Source organism: Tachypleus tridentatus, chromosome 8 (assembly GCF_004210375.1).
Source record: "Tachypleus tridentatus isolate NWPU-2018 chromosome 8, ASM421037v1, whole genome shotgun sequence".
NCBI lineage: Eukaryota > Metazoa > Arthropoda > Merostomata > Xiphosura > Limulidae > Tachypleus > Tachypleus tridentatus.
Window position 1 is genome coordinate 120,478,589 of NC_134832.1, and position 15,854 is coordinate 120,494,442.

Consider the following 15,854-nt stretch of genomic DNA (forward strand, 5'->3'; position numbering starts at 1 on the left):
TCTTCAGAACTCACACTGAGTAAGTGAGAAGAGGTTGTTTGATTCAAGAAACCAAAGGAGGCAGGCATTGATTATCTTCTCTAAGATCTTACTGAGACAACTTGTCAAAGCAATTGGACAGTAATTCAAAGAAATCATTGAATCCTTCCAAGGTTTCAGAATATGGAGTATGATAGCTTGTCGCCAAGCATCTGGATAGACACTTTCCTGCCATATCTGATTAAAAACAGCTAGGAGAATAGTAAGAGTTCTGGGAAAGGTGGCATAACATCTCATAATGTATATTATCAGGTCTGACTGATGTATTGCCAGACCAATGAATTGCAAGTTTGAGTTCCATCAGTGTAAAAGGGCAATTGTAGTCATAGAAATGGTCAGTTGAAAAGGAAAGAGGCAGATGCTCTGCTTGTGTTTTAATGGCTAAAAAGGAAAGGGATAAGTTCAAAGAGCTAAATACATGAGAGAAGAAGTGCCCAAGAGTATTGGCAATACTCTGTGCATCTGCAACTTCGTGGCCATCAGATATTAAGATAGAGAGGGGGGCAGAAGTATATCTTCCACTCACCCTCCATATCTTATCCCATATAACTTTTATGCTGGTGGTTGAAGAAATGCTGGAGGTGTACTTAATCCAAGATTCCTTCTGGCTTTGATGTCTAACTTGCCGAGCATGTGCACGGGCTTGCTGAAATGCAATGCAGTTCGAAATTTATCCCAAGCACGTTTCTGAGTTTTTTGTGTTATAGTCACATTTGATTGGAAATCTCGACAGTTCCATTGGATTAGTGAGGCCATGTGTAATTTTTTCAGAGAAGACAGTAGAGTCCTTCTGCTTACAACCTCGTTTTTTTCTTTATTGGATGTGGATCTATCGCCCTCTATGGTTCCTGTTCTAGCTCGAATGGTCAGGTCTGAATTTATTGGTACAGTACTAATGACTGAGGGCATGGACGAGTGGTTTGTTTAATTTTGAAGGAGACCCCATAGAAACATCTTGACTTGAAGAAGGTGAAGTTCAGCAATGACTGGAAGGTGTGGTCAGGACAGAGATGGAAGGAGACACTGATTCGTGAACTGTGTTGATTTTGGGAAGTGTTTCATTAAGATTTGCTAGTGAAGATTGTGTAGGGGATAAGGTAAGGTCTGTTTGGACTCCCACTGTAGTAGTAGAACGGGTTACAGCAGCATAAGTTCTGGATGGAATAGGTAATAATAATTTTTGAGCCTCTGTGTTAGTGAGATTGTTAACTGTCTTGAGACATTGTACTTCTTTTTCTTCTACCCTTTTAAGGCAAGAGGTAAGATAAGAAGGATGCGTATCATTACAGTTTATACAATGTGGTTCAAGTTAGCATTTGGTGGCATTATGGTCTTTACCACCACAACAGGCACAAGTCAAGGAACCACGGCAAGATTGTTTTAAATGACCAAATCGTTTACAATGGAAACATCGTACAGGATTTGGAATATAAGTTTGCACCTTATAATTCAGATATCCTGCTTTTATAGTGGTGGAAGGATGTGGTACTGTAAATGTTAGTATTAGAACATTTATTGGTTCCAGAATTTTAGGAGTATCCATAATAAATAGAAAATTTTTCAATGCCCACTGACCACACCCACCATGGAGCCCTACAATGTGACACACTACAGTGCCTTAAGGGCACTGCAGTGATGCCAGGGTTTCGTGAGCACTATACCCAAACACCAGTGTCAGACACAATGTCCACAACACCCGCTGTGGACACCCTATGTTGGTACTCAGTTGACCCTGGCCCAAATGGACTAGCCAATCCTGGGGGGGCCACCCCAAGAGTGCCCTTTTAAAGGAATTCAAGGCCAAAGTGGTGTGTTGGAATTGGACTTCTCAACTGCCAGGATTCTCTCCTCCCCTTCACAGGTTACCACATACAGCAAACACGCAGGTGGATGTTTAGATCCCAGAGGAGGTAAACTGTAAGAACAGAAACTTCTCTGGGAGGTCCCCTCACCACATACAGGAATCCACATCGAGGGGTTCATGTTAGGACTGAAAAACTATTCTTTGTTCCAAAAGTATCAAAACCTCCTAAACACATTTCAAATGTTTGTTGTCATTCAGACTTTATATTTTATGTTATTTTCTATAGTATAACTATGTAAGGTCTGCCAATTATCTAACCTTGTAACCATCATAAAAAATTAGGAAATAGATATGAATTATGCTTTTTTTCATATTAAAATGAATACATATTATAACACAAAAATACAAATGTTTAATCTATTAAGTCTCAATGCTATATATTTATAAACAGGTCTTCACTATTTTTTATTGTATTGACCTTCCAATCATGCCTAGCTATTATTACATAACTTACATTAATGACATGTACATGCACCTGCGTTATGTATTCAATAATATAAAACTGACCTTTTGTCTTCAATGTCTTGGCTGTGTTTCAGTTTACCAGTATTTTGTAATTTACAACCATATTTCAATTATTATACATTATATGTGAAAATAGATTATAACTATTTAAAAATAAATTCTTAAAACATTTTTCTTAAAATACTTAATACTGGAAATATAATGTAAGACTAGACTCATTAACTATCTCTTTACCTTTTCAAGTTAATGTGCATAATTGGGCAAGATGAGGTTACTGTTCTAATATATTTCAACAATGACTAATTGTACTGCTACAAATAGTTTTAAAACAAAAATGTGTTTTCATGAGTTGTAACTGTTATGGTAAACAATTATCTCTTCACACTATGACCTTTTAACCTCATGATACCATAGAATTCCACTATAATTTATGAAGCTTAGTAAATAAGATGTATTTAGGTTTAAAGAAATATGAAACTATGAGCAGACTAAAGTCACAACATACCTTCTTGAAATCTTAGTTATTGAAAAAATGTGATAGCCTTTTCAAAGATTAAAATGGCTAAGAAAACCACTAAGGTGAAAATTCTAAGCTGCTGATTGGTTATTCACATGTCGTAAGTTGAAGTAAGCATATTTAAAAGAGCATTTTCAAAAATGAAAAGAGATGAATATGGCCACTGTATTTTATTCAGTACATAAGCCAAATCTCAGCAAAATAAAAATATACAAGGTTTTTATATTATATTCTAACTTGTTAATGTTAGATTTTTGAGCTCCAAATTTGTAAGAAACTGAAGACTTAGTATTTTAATATCACAAACACCTAATTTTAAACATTGCTACATTCAACATACCACAATTCACTAACATCTAAGTTCAGATGTGTTCTTTTAAGATTTACTCTTAAATTAAAAAATTAACTCATATATAATGTTAAATTTTGAATTATAATCTCCAATTTGATTCTAAACTTATTGACATAAATTCATTGAAAAGTAGTTCAATAACATTTTGAATGCAAGTCAAATGAGTTGACATGGCCTTTGACCTATGACCAGTTGAGAAGGTTAACTAAATTTTGAATTTAACTCAGTAAAACCTTGTGACATGCTAAAGATGATGCCTGTATGGGTTAACCCCTAGCTCTTGCTAGTAAGTCAGTTTTCAACAACTCAAACTACTACACATGTAGATATTTTTAAACACAATAAAATATACTTACTTGTCACTTTCTGCTAATTTTTTAAATTCCATAACTGTCATGGCTTTTCTCTGAATGTTGTACTGCTGATACAACCCTTGACACCCATTAACAACCTGCGTGATTGGAGCAGGAATAATTAAGTCAATGTCATCATAACCAGCTTTGCGAGGACACCATTCTTTAGGTGGAATAATCTGAAGAAAAAGTGTGCTGGCAGTCAGAACTTTATATTCTTAAATGTAATGTAATTTTAACTTTTTACTATTATTCCTATGGTTCTACTATCACATTATACTGCACGAGTTAATTTGTTTCAAAAATTTTAAACAGCAGCAAATACTATACAAAACAACTGTGAAGTAGTTGGAAAAATTTACATAGCACTTAGTAGTACCTCCCATGATTGTTTTCAAAATTCATTCAGCAGTGATCATTAACAAGATTATCATACAAGTTATGGACAATCCATAAGATTTTAAAAGCTGTATTTTTCTATGCGGCAGGAACAGATAATTTTTTATATTGATTTTCAGTTCTATGTGTTTACAGTGTTATCTCTAAAATCATGAGTGAAAACCTTATAAATGACACACGATAATTGCGCAAAGCACATACAACTAACAGGATCAATTAAAAAAAGAGAGAAACTTCATTCTTCTTGTAAATTGGTGAACGTAACAGTTGTCTTAGCACAAACCTAAATATGGGCTATAAGCAGACCGTCTACCAAGAGGAATCGAGTCTCGGATTTTAGGTAGTAATGGCATGAAACATCAAGTTAAAATTACTGTTATTTGCCATTAAACACAAAACTACACAAAGAGCTATCTGTGCTCTGCCTACTAGGGGTATCGAAACCAAGTTGGTCCAAATTGCATGAACAACTTAAACTTCAAGTGTTACTATTTTGCTTAGCAACCAGCCTCCAGTAAAAACAAAAGTCAGATGATCAACAACAACCATGACAAACAAAACAGAAAAAAGGACATTAAGTCTTAAAAACACTTTTTGGCAGGGATGGAAAACCTTTTTGAGTGTGCCCAAATTGGGATAATCTTCTAAAACAATTATCTCCCATGTGCCCATGGTAATTTTTGGCAGCAGATTATCATTTATTATTATTCTGAATTATTTTAAATTAAACAACTTTAAGAGTTCCACATTATTAATAACTATAGTAATTCACAAAGAACAAAATTAATGAATTAGTAACAATAATAACGGACATTTTTTTGAAGGAAACAGAACGAGTCCTTTTGTTTATTTACGTTTATTCATTGTTTTACTATTAACAGAAAGCAATTTGTAAAATGATAATCTTGGTTCATATCATGTAACATTAAAAAAAAAAAAAAAGGAAAATAAGCATATTTTACTCTTAGTGAGACTTTCACTGTCTGACCAACAATGAGAGAGATTTTATATCAGACTTGTATTTGGTTGTTTTGAGAGCTATACGTGCAGCACTAGTTTCATCAGCATCTCTATTCCTATAATTACACTTTACAAAGTTCATCACTGAAAATAATGACTGGCATAAATATGTTGATGAAAATACTGTTAATACTGACATTGCAACATTTTTCAGACAGTTAAAAGTTTCAGGAACAGAATTCCAGAGTTTCAGAACTTTATTTTCTGCATTATTCCAGTCATTAACCAATCCCTTTTAATATTTTCTAGTTCAGCTTTTAAGTCGACAAACTTTTGCCTCCAAATTGAGCTGCTTTGTAAATCAATCAGTTGCATCTGAAAATTACTGTCAATACACTGCAACATTTACAAACTCAGTTTATCTGACTTTACATTGTCAGCATACTTTATGAATTTTGCAATTTCTTCAAATAATTGGAACTTATTAAATCTTAAAGAAAATTGTTCAAAGGTTGAATTAATGATGTTTGAAAATTGCATTTGCAAGCTCTAGATGTGTATTTTCTCGTGAATTTCAAGATCTGCCATGTTTTTGTATAGGTTTGGGAAATATTTAAAAGTGCCATTATAAATGTCATATTTTATAATTTAATTTATAATTTATAAATTAACATCAGTCAATTTTTTATAAGAATATTTTTCATTTGTCAAAAACAGATGGATTTCATCCAAACACTCAACAAATCTTTTAAGGACAGAACCTTTACTTAGCTAATGAACCTTGTCATACACAAGTAGTCGTGTGTACACCAAATTTGTCTTTTTTTTTTAAGCATGCACAGCAATAAAATTAACTACCATGGTTACAATCTCCATCACTTTTTCAAGCACCTTAAGACCAACTTTACACACAAAGCCTCCTCGCTTTTTATACAATGAAAACCTACCAGTGGATGTCCAACATACTTTCCAAACACATTTACAAAACCTGCTTCTTTACCAATGATGCTGGGTGCACCATCAGTTGTCATGGAAATTATTTTTGAAAGGTCGTTCTGTAGAGTGGATAACTCGTTTACTACTGCCTTGCATATTTCAGCTCATGATATGTTCATGTAATGTTACCAAGTTAACCAGTTCTTTGCAGATTTCATCACCCCTACAAAAGTGAGCAATAATGACTAGCCTAGCTGATGATGTAACAGTGCTCTCATCATGACAAACAGAAAGGAATTTACATAAACTAACATCTTTTGTTAGCTGTTCTGTTATTTTTGTTTCCATCTCTAATATTCTATCTTTTACTATGTTTCTACTCATTGGCAATTCCTTAATGTGCTGAATAATTTATTTTTCTGGAAAACCGTCAAAAAGGAAAGGAGGATATTTTAGCCATGATCCTTTAATACACTCTCCATTACTAAGTGGTTTTCCATGTTGAACAATAATCTTTGAAATCTCAAAACTAGCAGCAACTAAGTTGGAGCTACCTGAAACAAATTTCATCAAAACATTTTAGTGCATGTTGTTGTTGCTGCTGACTTCTCAAGAAATGTGTTCTTTTTGTTCTTGCTCACTCTTATAACAAAGCCATTTAAGAACATTTCATAAATATATTTATTTATGAGTTAGAGTCAGGGTTTAAAGAATCAAGATATGGCACTGAATGCTACGAACCACTAAAATTTTTTCACGTGGCCAAAGAGTGCCATAGGTTTGCCATCATTGCTTTTGGCTATTTTTAATTTTCACTGTTAAAAAATGACACATTCACTGTCACTAAAGTTTTATTGCAGTTTATGCAGTGCAACTCTATGACAGAATTTCAAACAAAGCAAATTCTGATCACAAAGTGCACTGCAAAACAAATTATTCCCTGTACTATAAGTCCAATTCCTGAGCACTGTGCAATAACACATTACACAGGGTCACCAAAATTACATATCCAACCAAAGTTGTTATTTTTCTGTACTGGAAAGGTATTTTCAATAGGTACTTCCCTCCTCTCACAAGATTACCTACCCTCGTTCATTCCTTCCTCCTATATGCAAACTTTTTTCTGCATGCCACAAGCCTTCTACTCCTCCCTATTGGAATCAAGTGATTCCAACATGTTTCTCATGTAAATCATTATGCATCATCTTTCCACCAATAGAAGCATAGTATACTCATGTAGCTCATATGACTCCCTCTATGTACTTTTACTTAACTATCACTTTGAAATTTGACAGAAGACAGAAGCACTGGAAAAGTGTGGACAGTAAATGTGGAAAGTATGAGAAGAAGGAAGTACCTATCATAAACAAATTTCTAGTATAGGAAAATTATAACTTCTGATACAGTACTTCCTGCCGATTACAAGATTAGCTAGAATTTCACACTGATTAGGAGGAGGGACTGGTGCAAGGGAAAAACAAACATACCCCCTTAAAGCATCCAAAGAAACAGCTCCTTAAAGAAGAGTGGTTTGTTTGTTTTGAATTTTGCAAAAAAGCTATTCAAGGGCTATCTACACTAGCCTTCCCTAATTTAGCAGAGTAAGACTAGAGGGAAGGCAGTTAGTCATCACCACCCACCACCAACCCTTGGGCTACTCTTTTACCAATGAATAGTGGAATTGACCATCACGCCCCAATGGCTGAAAGAACGAACATGTTTGGTATGACTGGGATTCAAACCCACGACCATCAGATTGCAAGTCAAATGCCTTAACCCACCTGGCCATACCGGGTCCCTTAGAGAAGAGAGTTGGTTGGTTGATTTGGTGTTTTATGGCACAAAGCAGCTAGGCTACCTGTGCCAAACATCCAGTAAAAAGTTAAAAGTAAAGTAAATTTAGTAAAATTCATAAAAGGAAATCAAGGTAAAACAAAACAAAGCTAAAAAAACAAATATCATAGAACCAATGTTTATATCTAGTCTACAACATTAAGAGAAAAACTACAGTAATGCAAGTTGTAAAGTATAATTGTAATTATACTTTAGCATAATTGTAATTATCATAACTTGCCAGGAAGACAAAAAGGTGAGTACAAAAACCACCATCAGTCACCTGAAGTTGGTCTTTCCAGTCCTGATTCAGAGTTATTTGACGTTATGGCCATTTTCAAAAATTTAAGTAATAAAAATTTTAAAAGACTTGTAGCAAAATTTTAATAACAACTCACCAGGATGACTAATGGGTAGTTCAAACAACAGTGTTAGTCACCAGAAGTTGGCCTTCCAGTACTGGTTTTGAGTTATTTAATGTTACGGCCATTTTTAATTTCAAATCCAACTAGATGGGCTTTGATTTTTAAAGGGAAATCACATTAAAAGAGGTCTAATATATAAATAGAAAAAATTAAGTGGCATTAAAGAGATTAATGGAATTCAAAAAACTAAAAACATTACAAAGGTGGACAGTGACAACATCACCAATAGCACTTTCTAATGTTATGGATGAACCTTGGAACATGTTTAAAATGGTGCCATCAATAAGTCATAAGAGTGGCAAGAAAGTAAAATGTGTCTTATTGTGACTTGAGTGTTACACAGACAACACACTAAAGCATCAGTTCCAGATAAAATAAATTGATAACTTAAAAAACTATAACCAATGAGTAGTCCAGTTACAACAACTTTCCCTTTCAGATCCTTATGGAAGCAAGACAGCCAAAATACAATATAGGTTTTTATTTAGAAAAGCTTGTTTTCATGTTGCTCGCTCCAAGTCAACTGCCAGCTGGCATGAAGCTGAGCCTTGAATACAGGACCATAGTCCATGTATGTAACAGGCATAGTGGTGAGAGTGCCAGAGCAGATAGATTAAACTGCAATGTTGGCAAGCTCATTCCCACGAATACCAACGTGACCCAGTATCCAAAAGAACTGGATAGAAGTAGATGGTAAAGAGAAATGGGCCAGTTGATTTTGAATATCAGCAAGAACAGGGTATGAACTAACATGAAGCAATTTCAGGGCCAGTAGAAAACTAAGCGAGTCAGTATAAATAGTGCAGTTTGAATGCTGCTTAGCTTCTACGTGATCCAGGGCAAGAGAAATGGTGTACAGTTCAGCAGTGAACTAGAGAAGAGAGTCACATCAGAAAATCTGAAGAGGGAAACTGCACTAGGTATACCCTTTGCCCATCTGTAAAGAGTGAAAAAAAAGGGTAGAAAAAGGCTAGGAGCACATCCCAATGAGAGAGAACTGAGGGAGAATAAGTAGTCAATCACATAAAACAGAGAAGAGCACCATGACAGACCATACTTAGTAAGTCAATTACATCTACAACCCATACTGCTGGGAACAAAAATTCCTGCAGAGGTAAGATGAGAATCTTACCATCTTCACCTCAAGCCACAGATACTGGAGAGAATCAAGAACCACTCCAACTCCTGGCCATGACACGTGTTATTTGTAGAATATCATAAGTCAGGAACTCGGAATCCAGTATTGAAGTTTGTATCTATACAAACAAAATCTACTCCATCAAGAGATGAAACTGACCAAAACCACCCAATAGCTAATAACATCCTCGGACAAAGGTACACAACAGATAGCAAGAGGATAAAATTGAAACACTATCCCTTATGCTGTTCTGCCTCCTTACAGAGGGAGAGCACAACTGAGGAAGGAAGACCAACATGCATGAGGACTTGTGTTGATTGGTTCTCTCTAAATCCAAAACCCAGTCACAAGTTACAGATATCTGAACAGGACTACGATAAAGGCTCTTAACTGAAGGGATGAACTACAGTTTGATTTCTCACTTCATAGTAATTGTGTAATGCATACTGGAGGACAAACATGTTGTCTAAACCAGCAAAACACCATTGCCCTATCCTGTACAAAATGGTATTGTCTTTTTTGTGTGTTAAGGACTGCCATACTCCACTTGAAGAAAGGAGGGTGAAAATGCACAAGAGAGTCCAAAGAAATGTCATCACATGAGACAGTGTAGTGGATGATCATGAAACCCTACTTTGAAAAGCAAACCATCCTGATTTATCCAATCAAGGCATGGCAGGGAAGGGCAGCTATGCCCTCCTGCTTTACCATGAAGTCCAGAGATGGTATGCTCCAGAATGGGCAAGTTTATGAAGCAACATCACAAGGTTATTCATCTTCAAGTAACCTTGTGAAACAACCCATCAGAACATTGAGCACTGCAAAGACACGAGATGGAAAGCATGAGTTTTTCATGACTGTACAATATAGAACTATGTAATGAAGATATGAGGGACAGGCCCATGATATAAAGGAATACACTAATATAGATTTACCCAGTCTTAGAGTCTCACTGAAGCTTGAAGAACAATCACAGGTGGGAGGTGAAAACTCAAGGAAGCCAAAACTGCAAGATAATGTAAATAATGAGACATGAATGTGTTGGGTGTGGTCCACATGCCTAATTACAGAATTTCCTCCAGTTGTTGACAAAGATGGGAAGAGAGGAAAATGGTGGTGTTGAATATTAAAAGAAGTTACTCTGAACAAATTCCTGTGGGAAGTGGACAGAGGAATAAGCCAACTGAGGAGGGTAGGTGATAGATCTGAAGAAGGTTGCCAGGGGATAAAGAATCGGGAACGAGAACCAGGGAAAGAAACCATGCAGATAATATAGCAACAAATGTTACACATTGAACATGAAAGTCTATCTCAATTGAAATGAGAGATAGTGGGAAGGGAAATGGACAAAACAGGAGGAGTTTCCCTCACATGCCACTGATGTCTGCAGGTAAAAGGAACAATCCAGATAAAGGAGAAGATAGGTATGGTGGTAAAACATGCATGAAACATCAATGGAGAACAAATCAGACCATCAACAACCACAGGCCTTAAAAAGGAACTATGCTTTAAGAAAAAGGTAAAACATAGAACACAAGAAACATTTGATTGGAAGTAAAGGAAATGCAGGACCACACTAATATCCAGTCAAGAAGAGTAGATCATCAGGAAGGAAGACAAGCCTAGAAGGAACGGATTAACACAGTGAGGACTGGTGAAGCAAAGACTCTACAGTAATAGGAAAAATGAGAGGTATGGAATAAGATTGTTTGATAACCCAAAGACCCCTGATCAAAAACCACATCAGAAACTTGGACACAAAGGTCACAAGAGGTTGAGAAGCTGAGAAACCCAAAACAGGAGATTGTGTGTGAAGTATTCTCCACTTCTGTTGATATACCTCCATGGCAGAAAAGAAATTTGGACTGAGCTAAACTAAAAGCTACCCAATGGAGAAACCCAATTTCCTCACTAAGGACTGGACAAAAGCCAAGCATGAAGATGGAGAATGTGAACTGGAAATGATAAAGTAAGATGGGGAATAAAGGAAGGAGTACAGCAGAGAATAACTGGAGTTGGTGAAAATGAGGAAACCATGGATGAGCTTCCCAACAGGGACCTATCAGAAGGACCTAGCATAAATGTTAACAATCAGAGAAACCAATCACTGACACAACAGGATAGGAGTATAAACATTTACAAATGTGTGGGACCAATCTTGGCTGAAGGCATTGAGAGCCAAAGCCTGAGGATGAAGCACTGATGACCAAAAGAGGGATACTTTGTAATTCAGGATGGTGACAAAGGCTACAATTTCAGAAAAACACAGCTTAAAATGCCAACAGAAAATGAGAAGATTGAAAGGCCACTCCATCAGATAAACCTTGTTAGGACAGGAAAGATGACCTGAAAGGCATTCAGAAGTAATATGTGCTGGTTTGGGCACAATAGAGGAGATTTGATGTAAAAAGACAGAGGGATCTTGACTGCATGCCACCTGGGTAAATGATACATACACCCCCACCACCAATTTGTCGGAATGAATCATTATCATGTAATGCCTGGTTAGAGGCAAGAAGTGATCCAAAACCTGATGTGGGACAAGAAACTCAAAGACATTGATATGTAAGGACAGCTCATCAACAGCCCAATGACTTAAAGCTTCCTGGTGATTTACCCATACAATGCAGCCCTGAAGGGATCTACAAACAGATGTAAATCTAGACAAGGAGGAAGAAACAAAACATCTGCTAATTTGCAAGTCTTACCCAACCACCAAAGCAGATTGTCTACCAGAGGAGGAGGAAGTATAATAGTAGCAGCCAAGGGATCACAAGCAAGGTTCCATTGAATGTGCAGAGTCCATTACAGGGACCAGTGGTGTCATGGAAGACAGCATCCCCAAAAGCAACAGAGCCTTGCACACAGAAAGTAAGGTAGCAGACTGGGCAAAGAAAGCAAACAATTCCATGAAATGAAGTTGGAGAGGAGAAGAACTGGCCTGACTGAAGACAATGTTGAAACCAAGAACATAAAGGAAAGGTATTCGGTAGAACAGGGGTAGGATTTCTCAATTTTGATTAGCCATCCCACCTGAGCAGCCGTTAAGTATGACTGACCGACTCCAGTTTGGAATAGGCCTGAAGAAGAAATGAGTGCAACACTTGGCTCCAACTGTAACAAACAGGCTACTAGATGAAAAATGGGTAAAATGTTGTTGAACCAATCAATGTTACTCAAGATTTGAAAGACTTTCAACTGTATCAGAAATGTAACAGAGTAAAAATGGGGCTCTAAACATAAATCCCAAGAATAAGGTGTAGGTAAATGGGCCCTCAATAAAACAGCACACCAACCCAGAATAAAAGGTCCCAACAACAGAGAAACCAGAGCCAAAGACAAATAACGAGCCAACATGAAGGCAAGGAGGAAGAGAATATCCCCATAAAATCCCTAGGGAGTTCCCTGAAAAGCCCCAGATATGAGATGAATAGTGTAAAGATACCACAAAAGAGTTATGACAGTAAAATAAAGGCAAAAAAATTGGGCATAGGTCAAACTGATAGAAAATTTGGGACCTGCATCCAAAGATGTAAAACATAAACCAACAGAGGTTGATTGAAATAAAGACAATCTGCATGATGACAAGCAATGGTAGATAGATCTGCAGCCTGTGGGAGACAAGACATGTTAATAAATACCATTGTTTAAATGGACTATGAATTGTTCAGCATGAACCTGAACATCATGAGGGAGAAAAATAACAAATAGAAAATAGGGTTGAAAGAATATTCATGTGGTAAGGAAGGATGTATGTCATAAGAAATGGAGACAAGGGATAAAACATTGCATACCTGAGAAATAAAGTCCATAAAAATTATGGAAGGCTGAATTGAATCCTTAGAATATTTATGGGAAGACCCAGCAAAATCAGTAGGTGGGAATAGGCAATTGAAGTCTTCATCAACCTGAACAGGTTCAACATGCTCAGGAGAAAGTGAGGCAAAATATGGAGACAGGGGTGAACCCATGTAATGTTCAATCTCTCTGTGAGTAAACATTTATAAATCTCCTGTTGGGTTGCCTGAACCCAAAGCCCGAGATAAAGAACCTGTCAAAGTTGAGCCATCAAACATCATGACACTGACTTCAGAATTCATGCTACAAGAGTGGACAAAGATGTGAATATATAAAAATAAAATAAAAAGGGGACTATAACAAAGTAGAGTTAAGGTAATTCTAAAGAAAACTGTGTAGGATTATAAAGTATAACCACTTCATGAATAAATTGTACCTCAAACTGAAATGAGGTCAAAAAAGAAACATCCAAGCAAAAGTGCTGTCAAACAAGAAATTATTGTTTGGTAGAGGCACATAGAGGGAGTAACATGCATCATGTGAGTATACTATGCCTCTATTGGTGGTGTTTCTCAGGAAACAATTTAAAATCATTTGATTCCAATAGGGTGGAGCAGAAGGCTTATGGTACGAGTAAGAAGCAATGATGAATATAAATAGCTATTCCTGTGAAAGGAGTAAAGTACTGCATCAGAAATACTGTCTAATCTAGACAATATTTCAACATGTTACTTATAAATGTATAAATATAGGTCCATGCAAATTTTCCAAATCTGTATTTTGAGCATTTACATGCAAAGAACAATGGCATGTAAAGTAGCAATAGGCTTTGGCATGTATGAAATTCAAAGTAGAAGCACTTTCATTAAATGTAAGGGCAACTGGCAGGTTACCAGTCCAAAAATGCTCCATATAAACTTGTTTAAAGATAAGAGTCACTTCTATTTCCCTTTGTAATTTATACAAACAAATGTGGTAGTATTAATACTGCTACCACCATCACCCCAAGCAGAACAACAAAAATAATGCACATGAAGTACCGAGGGAAAAAAAACTTCATTTTTCATCCTGCACTATTATTCAGAACTGTACTATTATCAGAAATTTTGCAATTTGTACACCTTGTGCTATTATTCAGGACTGTACTATTAATCAGAACTGTATTGTAACAGTTTTCTTGCAAAGATTTATCAACTGTATCATAAGCAAACCAGTAATACAAATTTCCTTTAATTGAACATGTGATGGTTGGTCCTTGTATCAGAATTGATTGATTGATTTAGTGTTTTATGGCACAAAGCAGCTAGGCTATCTGTGCCAAACATCCGGTTAAAAGGTAAAAATAAATGAAATGTAGTAAAATACATAAAAGGAAATGAAGGTAAAACAAAACATCATTGAAAAACAGAAAAAGCATAAAACTAATGTTGACACCTAGTCTACAATGTTTAGAGAGAAAGCAGAGTAAGAGAAGTTGTAAAGGACGTTCTCTAGCATAATGATAATGATCATAACCTGCCAGGAAGACTAACAGATAAGTAAAAGAACCACCATCAGTCACCTGAAGTTGGCCTTTCCAGTCCTGGTTCCGGGTCATGTGTCATAACAGCCATTAACAAAAGGTAAAATAATAAACGTTTTAAAAGACATATAGCAAAATCATAATGATAATTAGCCATATGTCGTGTAAAAAGTAAAAGTAAATGTAGTAAAATTCGTAAAAGGAAACGAAGGTAAAAACAAAACAGCAATTAAAAATAAAAAATGGCATAAAACCAGTCTACAAAGTTGTAAAGGAATTCCTGTAACAGAATGGTTATGATCATAACCCGCCAGAAAGACTAACAGGTAAGTACAAGAACCACCGTCAGTCACATGAAGTTGGTCTTTCCAGTCCTGGTTCCGGGTTATGTGTCATTATGGCCAGTACCAAAAGGTAAAGTAATAAAAGTGTGAAAAGACATGCAGCAAAATTGTAATAACAACTCGCCAGGATGACTAACAGGTAGTTCAAACTGATAGTTCAAACAGCAGTGTTAGTCACCTGAAGTTGGCCTTTCCAGTCCTGGTGTTGAGTTATTTAATGTTCTGGCCATTTTCCAATTTCAAATTGAACTGGAGAGATTGAGATTCTGAAAAGGCAACCACAATTAAAAAGGTGTAATAAATAAATATTCAACAATTAAATGAGATTAAAAAGATTAATGGCCATTAAAAAACTATAAACTTTAACAAGGTGGACAGTGTCACTATCACCAATAACACTGTCCAATGTTACGGACAAACCATGGGACAGAACATGTTTAAAATAGTGCCGTCGTTGAGAGTCATAACGATAGCAAGAAAGTAAAATGTGGCTTACAGCGATTTGAGTGTTACACAAACTACACGCTGGTGCAACAGTTCCAGATAAAAGAAAACGATGAGTTAAAAAACTGTGACCAATGTGTAGTCTAGTTAGAACAACTTCCTCCTTCCGAACCTTACAGAAACTAGATGGCCAAAGCTTAATATAAGGTTTTATTTCAAAAAGCTTGTTGTCGCGTTGCTCACTCCAAGTGGACTACCAGCTGGCACGGAGCCAAGCCTTGAATACAGGACCATAGTCCATGTATGGAATAGGCACAGTGGTGATAGTGCCAGAGTAGATAGATTTAGCTGCCATGTCTACAAGCTCGTTCCCACAAATACCAACGTGGCCTGGTATCCAGAAAAACTGGATAGAAGTAGATGTTAATGAGAAATGGGCCAGTCGGTTTTGAATATCAGCAAGAA

The 15,854-nt window shown here is 36.3% G+C and overlaps 1 protein-coding gene across 4 annotated transcripts in view; it reads right to left on the reverse strand.

The window, feature by feature from the left end:
* The window catches only part of LOC143223347 (lysine-specific demethylase 4A-like), a 93,990-nt gene that overhangs the window by 56,830 nt on the left and 21,306 nt on the right, over nt 1-15,854 (reverse strand). For all 4 annotated transcript variants that reach the window (XM_076451223.1, XM_076451224.1, XM_076451226.1 and 1 more), the window contains one exon: nt 3,594-3,769. In XM_076451223.1, the coding sequence (XP_076307338.1) occupies nt 3,594-3,769 (176 nt within the window). The remainder of the gene's footprint in view (nt 1-3,593; nt 3,770-15,854) is intronic.